Source organism: Erythrolamprus reginae, chromosome 2 (genome assembly GCF_031021105.1).
Source record: "Erythrolamprus reginae isolate rEryReg1 chromosome 2, rEryReg1.hap1, whole genome shotgun sequence".
In the NCBI taxonomy this organism is placed as follows: domain Eukaryota; kingdom Metazoa; phylum Chordata; class Lepidosauria; order Squamata; family Dipsadidae; genus Erythrolamprus; species Erythrolamprus reginae.
The window spans coordinates 259140487-259153649 of record NC_091951.1 but is presented as its reverse complement, the minus strand read 5'-3'; the positions used below and the strand labels follow the sequence as shown (position 1 = coordinate 259153649).

At 37.7% G+C, this 13163-nt stretch overlaps 1 protein-coding gene across 11 annotated transcripts in view; it reads right to left on the bottom strand.

Moving 5' to 3' along the window:
- Positions 1-5714: 5714 nt before the first annotated feature.
- The window catches only part of ELAVL2 (ELAV like RNA binding protein 2), a 213462-nt gene continuing 206013 nt past the window's right edge, over positions 5715-13163 (bottom strand). For 6 of the 11 annotated variants that reach the window (XM_070742491.1, XM_070742499.1, XM_070742490.1 and 3 more), the window contains 2 exons: positions 11197-11235; positions 5715-8476 (listed from right to left, as the gene is read on the bottom strand). In XM_070742491.1, coding sequence (XP_070598592.1) covers positions 8146-8476; positions 11197-11235 — 370 coding nt within the window. In that variant the 3' untranslated portion in view covers positions 5715-8145. The remainder of the gene's footprint in view (positions 8477-11196; positions 11236-13163) is intronic. The other 5 variants (XM_070742496.1, XM_070742494.1, XM_070742495.1 and 2 more) reach the window with 1 other exon arrangement.

The following is a 13163-nucleotide window of genomic DNA, read 5'->3' as shown; positions in this document are numbered from 1 at the left end:
TAAACGTAAGGACTCATTCTTGCTGGTTGTTAGAATTTTTAATATTATCATTCATTCATTCATTCGATTTGTATGCCGCCCCTCTCTGCAGACTTGCAAGCAAAATGAAGGTTTCTGTTTAGCGAGCAGAGCTTGGATTAGTTGAATATTTACCAAAAATGTAAATATTGCAGAATATGCAGCCTCATGCTACATAACTACATGCTGAATAACCCACCATATTTTCCAGAGTTAAGAGGCACTTGAGTATAAGATACATTTTAATTTTGGCAGAGGAAAACAAGAAAAGAATAATTCTGCCTCTGCCTACCAGCATAAGGATTAGCGGGGTCCTCACTTTCACTTGGATTTTGATAATGAGCAGCACAGATCTTTTTATCTGTTCTAACAATAAAAATGAATTTTGCTTTCTAAGATTACAGAAAGGTGAAGTGAATAAGAAATTACAAGTAGTCATATATGATTGTATAATCATCTGTGTTTTCGTATTATTAATAAAACTTATTAGTAGCAGATATTCCTTGATTTTTCGGAATCCACTTTTGTTGCATAAGGTAAATCTCAAATTTCTGCTATGGAAGTGATCAGTTTACTTGTATTAGGTGACTAACTAAATTTCCCAAGAAAAGCCTCCTCAGGTAATACTAGGAAACCTAAGAAGAATAATGAGATTTCTTTATAGCACATATTATTCAAATCTTTAATCAGACGTTCTGTTTTATCATGCATCTGTTGACATTTTTTTCTGCAGAAATTGCAATGGAATTTAACTGGAGTGGGTGGGGTGGGGTATGATTTTCATGGGGGCGGAAGACAGACTTGGCTCCAGTCCAAAAATGCCACGGTCTTCTTACCTATATCCGCAGGCATTGAAAGCTGGGCTTTCTGACAGCAAAGTAGGATAGAGAGGCAGCTGAAGCAGCCCAGGGAACTAGGTTGAAAGCCTTTTCTCCAATTGAAAAAAGAGTGCCTGAAATGGAAGGATCATAGAGGAAAGAGTTTCCAGGTGGCAGATTCCCCCTCCCCGCAAACGGAGGGGAATCTGCCACCTGGAAACTCTTTCTTCTATGATCCTCGAGTTTCAGGCACCCTTTTTCCAATCGGAGAGAGGAATCTGGTTCCTGAAACATGAGGATCATAGGGTGAAAAGTTTCCAGGTGGCAGATTCCCCCTTCCCAAAAACGGAGGGGAATCTGCCACCTGGAAAATTTTTCCTCTACGATCCTCACGTTACAGGCACCTTTTTTGCAATCAGGGAGGGGGATCTGCCACCTGAAAACGCTTTTGATTAAAAGGCTTTCAATGCAGTTCCCTGGGTTGCTTTAGGAATCAGGCTCCGACCAAGACAGCAAAGGTGCAGGGGCTTGATGGGAAGCCCAGTCGCATGTTTACGAAATGACAGGTCCAGGCAGACTGATGTGCTGTCTCTCTCTATCGGGCCTTTCTGAGAGAAAGCTCAGCTTTCAATGCACTTTCCTGTGAGGCTTTGGGAATCAGGTTCCATGTGGAAGTGAGGATCCCTGCCGTCTGGGACCACTTAAAAATGCAAGGCGCAGAGCAGGTTGGCAGGGCTATATTTGGAGTTGAAGACCCACCCATATTTTCACCCTCTTTTTGAGAGGAAAAAGGTACATCTTATACTCTGAAAAATATGGTAAATTATTATTGAAATAAATTTGATTTAAAAATCAGATTTAAATTTTAAAAAATCAATTTAAAAAACCATTGATTTTTATCCACCTTGGTTCATGCCAAGGCTTATGTTTTTAACGATCCAGAATGTAGTATGAAGAATGCAAGCCAAACTGTTAAGTCAGCATTTCCCTCACAGTAGCTTGCAAACTGCTTTCATGGGATATATTCTACCCGAATATATTTTCCTCTGAAGGAAAGGAAACAAAAACTTCAATCCCAGGTTGTACATTACCAGTAGCTCACAACTGTTGAGCCAATTGCACATATGGAGCCCTACGATGTAAGCATGAGTGAGATACTGCAGTAAATGAGATTCTATCATCAGAATTTACATCTCAGGGAGAAAAGAATGAAACCTGATAATTTGTGAGTTAAATCTTCCATTCACTCCATTGCTAAAATCCATTAGATGATTGGTGTCAGTTGAGATCAATTGAGATGTTTCCTAAAAATAACTTCCCCAAACAAGAAATTTTGCTTTCTCTTCAGGATCTTCTGATCTTCAGAGAAAATCACTAGGCATCCAAATTATATAAATCTATATATGACATTAGATAAAAGTTCACTGTCTGTTTAAAGAAAAAGCTTTCCCCAAACTTTTTGTCTTTTCATTCTTTTAAAAGCTTGCATTTATACATTTTGATCTTTAATCTACAGGCAATTGATTTAGCTTTCATTTCATGAGGAATTACGGTGGTACCTCTATTTAAGAACGCCTCTACTTAAGAACTTTTCTAGATAACAACCGGGTGTTCACGATTTTTTTGCCTCTACCTTTAAGAACCATTTTCTACTTAAGAACCCGAGCCCGGAAAAATTTCCCAGGAAATTCGAGAGTGGCATGAAGGCCCAGCCACTTTCCTGCCATTCCTCCTTTAATCCTGGCCATCTGGGCTGCCAGAGGAGCCTTTTGGTGGCGCTTAAGGAGGCTTTGGCAGTCCAAAGCATTTTCCTGTCTCTAGGTGCTCGGACAGGGAATATACCTCTGTCAGCGCCCAGAGAAAAGAAACGCTCCCTTCGCTTTGGGCAGCCAAGGAGTCACCTCAGCGAAGGAAAGGTGCCGTCTACAAAGCGAGCGAGCGAGAAGAGAGGGGAGCCCTTCAGCATGGGAAGGAAGAGGCAGCAGGTAGCAGCAGCAAGCAGCCAGTGTATGGGAGGCAGCCTCGCGCCGGGTGTATTGGAGGTGCATGCTCCTCCTCGCCGCCTCAGAGTCCTCTTTTTTTTTAAGCATTAAAGTTTTGGATTTTTTAAAATTCCCCTCACCTCACCTTCTTCCTTCGGTAGTGACTGTCCTCCTCCTCTTCTTCCTCCTCCTCCTCCCACCCAAATTCTGAGCTTTTATTTCTTTCCTAATGGGTTTGCACGCATAATTTGCTTTTACATTGATTCCTATGGAAAAAATTGCTTCTACTTAAGAATATTTCTATTTCAGAACCTGGTCACGGAACGAATTAAGTTCTTAAGTAGAGGTACCACTGTATCTCCAAATCTTTGGGGATTCATCTACCTCTGAAACAAATACTGTATGTACAGAAATAAGAACTATGACATCAGCAACATTACTGTATTTTTCAGGGTATAAGACGCACCCTTTTCCTACCTAAAAGAGGCTGAAAATTTGGGTGTGTCATATTCGAAATGCAGCTTTTTTGAAGCCCCCCCCCCCCTGTGCTAACAATCTTCCCAGCTCTTTGCGGCTTGCAGGCTTGTTTTCATTGCTACTCCCTCAAAATATTTTTTTTCAGCCCTAACCAGGGGAAAAAATAATGTGCTGAAGCTGACCAGATGAAGGATGCTAGCCAGATGAATACCCGGTAGGTGGAGTTTTGCTCCCAAAACTAAGGTGTGTCTTATGCTCTGGTGCATTTTATACTGCAAAAAATACGGTTAATTTCATGGCATATAATGCTTCTGATTAGGTAAAGTTTTTCCTGTCAGTCATGTCTGATTCTAGGACATGGTGCTCATTTCCATTTTTTGGCCAAGGGAGCCAGCATTTTCCAAACACAATTTCCGTGGTCATGTGCCAAGTATGGCTATATGGAATGCTTGGAGGCACATGGGATGCTGTAACCTTCCCACTGAAGTGGTATCTATTAATCTACTTGTATTTGCATGCTTTCAAAGTGATAGGCGGGCAGGAGCTGGGGTAACTAATGGGAGCTCATCCATTGTGCCGAGCTCTGGTCCCAAACCCAGGCTGTCAGCTCTCCAACTGACAAGCTCAGCATCTTTAACAGTTGAGTTATTGTGCTTCTGATTATCATGATGCAATTTCATAGATGCTTGTTATGTATAATATGTAACCTATCTGTAATTTATAGATTCTTGTACAAACCATCCTGGAATCTCAAGTGTAGTTTGCAATCCTTCTAGCTTTTTAAAATTCCACTAAAGTCACTACTAAGAGTTAACTTTCTTTCTTTGGAGAGGGGGCTTTTTGGGGACTGTATGACACAATTTCACCGTTGGAATGAAAACTACTGCTCCAAATTATGGGGAAGAGAATATGCTTGCAAAACTGAAGCTAAGGGTTGCCTGTATCTGTTTTAAGTGAAACAAATATCCCTAATTTTATAGATATGCTGAATACTACATTGCAAATTTCTGCAAAAACCCAACTAGCGCCATGACTTCAATCACACAACAGGAATTTACCTGGAACAAAATGGCTAAAAAAGAAGCTCGTGCTCTTTTATCTCAATCCATCAAAGTTGAATTATGGTGTATTTGACTGCATATACAAGCTATCTGAGCACAAGGAATAATAAATGTTTCTGGGATAATGATCAATTATCCCTCTCTCGGATGAATTTTGAATATAGTGAATTCTGCTTTAAATTCAGTGCATAGAAAATTCTGTTTCATATAATCCTTCATTAAGATAATTTATTTACCCCTTTAAGTCTCACCATATGGAAAGATAATTTCTAGATTTTCATAATTAATTAAAAGCAGATACAAGTTGGGAGTTAATCCAGGTTACAGAAATAGGCAAATTCTGTATTCTATCTTTTTCTCCATCAGCAGAGTCTTTCCCGGTTGAATTTTCTTACTGTTATCAGCAGTATACATTGAAAATCTGAAATTTTGTTTTTCTTACAAGGTTTAGAATTAAAGCAAACACTGTTTTTAAAAGTATTAGCAATTTATGTAAACTGATGTCACCTTAAAAAAAAAGCTTAATTTTTAGTGTCACCCAGCTGTTGTGGCCTACAGGTGGAGTTCTTGCCTCACAATCAGGAGATTGTGAGTTTGATCCTAGGTAGAGGCAGATGTAGGGTTTCCTGCTTGGGCCAGGGGTTGGACTAGATGACCTGCAAGGTCCCTTCCAACTCTGTTAATCTGTTAAACACTGGGTGCCAACCAACGAGCAGACAAGATGCAGGCTGTACCAATGTGCTCTTGGAGTGACGGGAGTGTTTGTCAGCAAATGGAAAAATAAAAAGGATGTTTACATTAGCAAAACATTTGAGTTTAAGGTTGCCATTTTTATTTTAGCAGCTGCTAAAATGATACACTTCACAAACTTAATCAATTGACTTCTTCACCGTTGGCTTGCCATTTCATTACAATTTGAAGACGAGATTATAATCTCTATTTTCACCTAGTTCTTTTAGAATGGTGATTATGCATATAAATTAGAGCTGTCTGTGCTATGACTTGATCCGATGTTCCTTGAAACGCTCCTCTTCCTTGATGCAGAAGTCTCAAGCCCTAATTCTTCAGAAAATAATGCATCCGAGGAAACACAGCTTTTAAAATTTACCTCTGCCATGGGGTTATTGGATAGAAACACCGAGTAGGAAGCTTAGCATGCACGTAGGTATTAGGTCTTGATTTTCACATTGTGCTAGGACATCAAGATGCTGTGGCCTATTTAAGCCATTCGGATTTTGAGGGGTGGGCTCCTGCACTAGGTAGTTTGAATTCAACTTAAAAACCCAGAGGAAAAACAAACCCAGGGAAGTACGTTCAAAAGAAACATGAACTATTAAAAGACCTCTGCACCAGTGTTCTTTCCCTTCAACTTTTGTTTATTGATGTACTGAACATGAAAAAGTACAAAGGATCCAAACACAAAAGAAAACATGTACAGCCTCTTTTAAATACTCAACAGAATATATTTTTCTACTCCAACAGATGTGAATTAAGTCATACTGTACAACTTCAAATAAATACCAGCCTTACATTTTATTAAGTGCTCTGTTAAACAGTGTAAAGTGAAGCCTGATAGACATGCCTTCTCACCAATGCTTTGATCTTGCTACTGTAGAATATAGCAGCAGAGAGTATAGCTACATTCTCCCCCTCCCCACAATGCATCTCTTTATTATTATTATTACTATTGTTCTTTTCCAAAGCAGAGTGTTTGTGTTAGTACCGAACAATTCCTCATCGCACCTCAAGTGAACGTTTTTCAGAAAGTCAATCGATTTGAATAGCATTGAATGGGTCTAGCATGAACAACTGCTTTCACTTTGACACTCTTCTTCCAACAGTTTTATGTACTGTACTATACTGAAAATTTATAACTACGATTTTTTTTAAAAAAAAGAAATAATCAAAAAAAGCAACTGCAAAGATCATGTACAAGTATGTTATGCATAGCACATTGCTTGTTCTAAGGGGAAGCATGTGAGCATCTCAGTTTATACAAAAAGCAGGACGTAACTATATAGTTGTCAGGGCATCCCGGTTGAAGGCACAGCAGCCTTCAGCTTTTTAAAAATTTATTATAAGCTAGATGCTAATCAGAAAATATTTGTACTTTTTGACCTTAAATTTCTTCCATACATGGTAAAGACTTTATTATTTCCCCAAATAAGTGATTTTAAGCATCATACAAAGTTAAATTTCAATAGCATACAGGTATTTATGATTCTGGTATGAAAAATGTAAGGAATTTGTTCAAAACCTATGGTTATACTCATTTTTTTTTACCACAAACATATTTATAAACAAAAAAGTAGCATCACCATAAACAGCTGAAGCTAGACTATCTACAGACAAAATTTGCAACGTATCTGATCCACTGTAAATTCAAGTCCTCAGGACAACAAAAATGAATAAGCAGACCTCAAGTAACAATCTTAATGCCATTTACAAAGAAAAAAAAATACAAAAACATTTGAACATCACTTGGCATGTTAAGTAAAGAAAATAAAAAACCAGAAGAAAACTCGAAGTATTAGCTGAAAAGAGGTTCATCAACAAAAGATCTTATTTACATTACACAAAGCTCAGGTGTTAGCCTTGAACATAACTTTCAAAATACCTTCAAATATATCCAATGCAAGACTGTTTTTCCTGGTCTGCCACTACGCAAACCATGTGCAAACATCTTTTTTTTTCTTTAAGACAAAACAATTCTTCAAACAATACTGCAAGTACATCACTAAACACCATGAGCTCTATCTGAAGGGAATTCTATAGGAAGAACAGATTTTTCCCCCATCTCAGTTAATTTAAATTTCTTGCCTGCTCTTATATACTTTTAAATTTTCTTCTGTTTCAAAATCACAAGTTTAATGTGAGCCATCTATCACATAGTAACCAGGATGTTCAGAGATTGCACCAACGATTATAAAACCAAACCCAGCAGTGCATTCTCCCAGTGATTCTGTTTCTTGAGTAACAAAGATCTCTTAAAGAATTTCTACATCATAAATCGCTCTAAAGTGTTTTCCCCCAACCACTGCAAATTTCCTGGTAAGTTTTAAAAGCTCACTAGGTGTCATATGAAGAGATTTCTCAAAGTATTCAAGTCAAAATATTTGTTCCAGGACCTGTAAAAAGTTTCTCCAAATTTTCTCTTTTTTATAAAAATAGATGCTTTGTTTTTTTTTAAACCCACATCAAAGAGGCTCTTATCTCTTTGGCAAGGTACAGCTTTACGAAAAGTTCTCCATTAATCTTACAATAGGCTTTTATAATGCACCACCCCCCTTCCCCAGCCCAAATCATAATTACAAAATAAATATTCTTAAACTTTATAAATAAAAATGTAAACTTCAAAACACTTTTTGAACAGACTAAACAGCAAGGCATTAAAGTGTAACTCAAACACAACAAAAGGTTAACTAAACTCAGGAAATTTTAACAGAAAGCCTCAATATCTACTCACAGGTTCAAGGCAGTCGTGTAAAAGAAAATTTCTTCCCTTAGCTCAAACATTTTTTAAAAGGTCCACCTTCTTCAAAGAAGGCAATAGAATGCATTGTGACAGGTAAAAACCCTGTACCTCTTGTCCATATTTCAAACATAAGATATTTAAGAAGTTTAATTCAAATACTAGCAATAAAAAATCTCGCAATATTTCTTAGGATGCTAGTTTGTTATTCCCCCACCTCAACACTGACTTACAAAGACATTTACTAATGTATAAAGTTTCTTTAACTTGCCTTTGTCGAATAGTTTTCAAATATAAATTGGGCTGAGGACACCTCATTAGGCTTTGTGCGTTTTGTTTGTTTTAAAGGAAACCTGCAAGACTCTGTCTCCAAGGCGGTATCCATTCAGGCTGGCTATTGCCATGGCGGCCTCGTCATAGTTTGTCATAGTCACAAATCCAAAACCTTTGCACTTGTTTGTGTTGAAGTCGCGGATAACCTTCACATTTGTCACAGCTCCGAAGGGTCCGAACATTTGCCACAGGATGCTCTCGTCTGCATCAGGAGCTAAATTGTACACAAAAATGCACCATCCGGTTCCCGCGTGTCCTGGGATATTGATCCCAGCCAAACTGGTCATTCCATCAATGGCCATTGGAGAAAACCTGCTAACCAATGTAGAAGGGTAAAAAAGAAAAGAAAGACAAAATTCTCTTTTTAGAAGAAAACTTTTTTTTTTCAAGATTAGAATGATATCTTATATATATATATATATATATAACATGCTTTGAGAAACTTAAACCAAGCGCCTTTCTGCCTACATCTTAGGGATCAATGGTTTCTTCCTTCAAGTATGCATTTTTGTTAAAATATGTATAGACATATGCAAAGGCAGTCTGGTCTAGTGGTTAAGATGCTGACCTAGAAACAAAGAGACTCTGAATTCTAGTTTTGCCTCAGGCATGAAAGGCAGGTGGGTGACTTTGGGTAACTCTCCTTTAGCCCAATCTACTTCATAAGGCAATTGTTGGGAAAACAGGAAGAGGAAGGATTGTCACCTTGGGTTATTGATAAAAATAATAAAAGCAGGATAAAAATATTTTTTTAAAAGCACTTGATTAGTGTTATAGTGCCATTTGACCAAATTAATTAATTAATTAATTAATTAGGTTTTTATGCCGCCCTTCTCCTTAGATTCAGGGTGGCTTACAACATGTCAACAATAGCACTTTTTAACAGAGCCAGCATATTTCCCCCCACAATTCTGGTACTCATTGTGTGTTACTTATGTGACTTTAATACACATTTACTGTGAACAATAAAATATAGTTGCCACGATGTTCTGCATTAAGTCTTTCTCAAGTCAGGTTATTCTGCTTTTTGCCTGGGCTAAGGATAAGATGATTAATTCAATCACTTTCAATGCTAATATGACAGAAAAACTGTAGTCAGCTATTAGAAAGTGTAAGGAATATTGTGATTGCCATGTTTGGAATGTGGTTAATGAAAGTTTTTGAGAATTTGCTTTTTGTGTCAGGAATGAAATAAATAAAAAGATTATATAAAGCTAAGCGGTTTAATTTTAACAACTAGTTTTGTTCAAAACTCTATTACCAAGTGAGTGGATTCTCTCCCCTACCCCACATAGCTCCAGATACCAGTTCTCCAGAACATGGGCTGCAGAGAGGTTGAGAGAATCCATCTAGTAAAAATTCATATTGTGCTTTATTTAGATAGACACCACCAGACAGAAATCCCTATTATTTTAGCAAAGGACTGGCTAGCAATGTCTTCTTTTAAAAAGATAAAGGAACAATAGTAGTTTTGCTTACAGTGCTAGTATTCAATTTCCGGAATCTTTTGTTTAGTTCATTTAAAAAAATCTTAGTAGTAAAATACATTTTCAAAACCGTAGTAAAATACTATCTCATCTCTGTGAATTTCCCCCCCAAAGACAATTCTATTAATAAAATGGTATAAAAGTAAAAAGTACAAATGCATTGCCTTCAATTGTTCATATTCAATCTTTATCATGTTGCTTCAAAATGGATTTAGCAAATTATTTAACACAACTGAACACTAATTCAACAGAAAAAAAAATAGCTTCAGATTTCTGATGTTACATTTAGGTTTTGATTTTATTTATTGTTGTTTATCACCCTGAGTCGCCTTTGGCAAAATGGGCAGCTATATAAATTTGATAAAACAAACAAACAAACAAACAAACAAACAAACAAACAAACATGCAAACAAATCCTACATGAAACATACATTCTTGAAATTCAAGCTCCAAATGGCCTAATGGAATTACAGTATTATAACCCTTCTTAACTATTTAGGTAATACAACATACGTGCATAAGTGCACTTTTGTGCCTAATGTCCTACTGTCTTATTATCATTTCTATTACTACGTTCTACTTATGTTATGTTAATATGTACTATAATACTATACTTGTTTGACAAGTAAATAAAAATAAATAAAATATAGTATCCTTAATATTGCTCCAAATCTGTGCCTGCTTGTTCTACAGACAGATGACTAAAAAAAACCCCACACCTGGTGGTGGCTTCTTAATTGTTAAAATGTCCTTTGAGTATATAAGATGTCCACATTCTTTCAAAGTGAAATAGTGATACAAAAGACTCCCAAATAAGTCATTTCAATGGTAGATATTGGGTGCCCTAAACCAGTGTTTTTCAACCAGTGTGCCGTGGCACACTAGTGTGCCGCGAGACATGGTCAGGTGTGCCGCGAAGCTCAGAGAGATAAAGAAAACAAGAGAAAGAGAGAGAGAAAGAGCAAGAGAGAAAAAGAAAACAAGAGAGAAAGCAAGCAAGAGAAAGAAAGCGAGAGAGAGAAAGAAAGGCAGAAAGAGAACAAGAGAGAAAGAAAGCAAGAGAGAGAGCAAGAGAGAGAAAGAAAGCAAGAGAGAGAGAGAGAAAGAGAGGGAGGGAAGGTGGGAGAGAGAAAGACATAGAGGGAAGTAGGGAGGGAGAGAGAAAGAGAGCAAAAAAGAGGAAAGAAGCAAGAGAGAAAGAGGGATGGAGAGAGAGAGAAAAAAAGAGGGAGAGAAAGAGGGAGAGAGAAATACTGTAGAGCAAAAGGGAGGAATAGAGAATTTTTTGTCCAAACTTTTTTTAGCGCCCCCCCCCAATGTGCCCCATGGTTTTGTAAATGTAAAAAATGTGCCGCGGCTCAAAAAAGGTTGAAAATCACTGCCCTAAACAATGCTAGAAAGTTAATAAAATGATAAACAGAAACAAATTATTGTTTACATGCAAAGATTACGGTACTCAATATCGAACACATGAAGTACCAATACTCTTAGTTCAAACAAGAAATTATTAGTAAAGTTAATTATGGATCTAACACATTTTGTTATTACCTCTTTACTCCATAAGCCATATTGAGCAGATTGTCCAACCTGCAAAACACATTTAGCAAAAGGTTTATTTAGCCTTTCAATTTTTTACTTTGATTATGTTATGTTACTAGATTTTCTGAACTATATGTATGACAAAATTGCAGTTGTGCAATGATTATACATTGGCATTGCTTGAATTTTGCTGAAGAGATACTGTCCAAGAATTCTCATAAATACAGCTTCAAGTTCAATTGACATTATGTAATTATATAAAAAAGGCACTCATATTCAGTCTTTTAATTCTGGATAAGCAACACCATTAGGTATGTCTGAAGTGATACAATATGCACATTAATGCAGTTCAGATGCTATATTAAATATAGCAATCCTTTTAGAAATATGAACACCAATGCCTAAACAATTTTGCCAATATTTTCTCTGAAAACTCATAAGGATGAATGAATGAAAAATATGACTGTGTGTGAAAAACGGTGTACATAACATTATTCTGCAGAAAATCTAATAACAATTTAATTTCACAAGATTTTAGATTATGAATACATTATTATAAAATTAACTTGATGGCTCTATACATTTTAAGATGTATAGATTTAGCCATCTACTGCCAGAAACTGCAGCTATGTTAGAAATCTACCATTTCAGCATAAAGAAACAAAGGAATCTCAATGGTTTTTTTAGTCTTAACATTTGATTTATCACCAAGTATGGACTCCTTACAAACCAATTTGTTGTTTGTTCTAATGTAATACAAATAATGTTTAGAGTAATGCTGGATTTAAATAATTGCTGAGAAAGCAATACAAGTCAGGCTATAATATTAAGTATATCATTCAGTTAATTAAATTGATTGCCATCTTTAAAAATAAGTTATGAGAAGAGGACATATGCATTGCAAAACTGGCTCCCATCTTCTTTTAAATTCACATTAAGCACTATTTTAGATGCCTTTCCCCCACTTCCAGAAAATCTACCATGTACAACTTAAAATATACTGTAAATTTACATAGCCTTTCTGAAGGAAAAGAACATCTGGTGTTTGGTTAGACTAGATTGTGGGCTATTACATTTAAAGCTACTGCCAATTTTTCTTTTGTCTAAACTTTGTGTGCCACAACTGTTATTGTCCGTTAAAATACCCTTATGGTGGTTATATCAGGAGGAAATGGTGAAGTTCAACAATCTGTTCTGATTCTGAGAATCAGAAAAATAAGTAAACAATCTAGTTTAATGCAACCGAGTGGACAGTGCCAAAAAATTATCATACAGTATACAGTGATCCCTCGAGTTTCGCGATCTCGATCTTTGCGAAACACTATATCGCGATTTTTCCACCCGATGACGTCACTCCCTTCCTTTCTCATCTTTCTCTCTCTCTTTCTCTATCTTGCTTCTTCCTCTCTCACACTCTCTTCCTCCCTCTCTCATCTCTTTCTTTCCTTCTCTCTCTTTCTCTATCTCTCCCCCTCTTGCTCTCGAGCGGCGGGCGGCACCCAGGGAAGGTTCCTTCGGCCGCCCAGCAGCTGATCTGCTCGGCAGCGCAGTAGCAGCGAGGAGCCGAAGATGGGGTTTCCCCTTTGCGTGGGCAACGGGGAAACCCCATCTTCGGCTCCTCGCTGCTACTGAGCAGATCAGCTGCTGGGCGGCCGAAGGAACCTTCCCTGGGTCTTCAACTCCCAGAATTCCCCGCCGCCCACGCAAAGGGGAAACCCCGATTGTGCACCGAGCGGCGGACAAGCGGCGGCCGGACAAGCGGCGGCCGGACAAGCGGCGGCCGGACAAGCGGCGGTGCGGAAGTAAAAACACCATCTGCGCATGCGCGGCCATGGAAAAAGGGGCGCGCATGCGCAGATGGTATTTTTACTTCCGCACCACTACATCCCAAAAAATCGATTATCGCGAGGGGTCTTGGAACGGAACCCTCGCGATAATAGAGGGATCATTGTAAACCGAAACCTTTTCTTCAGGAG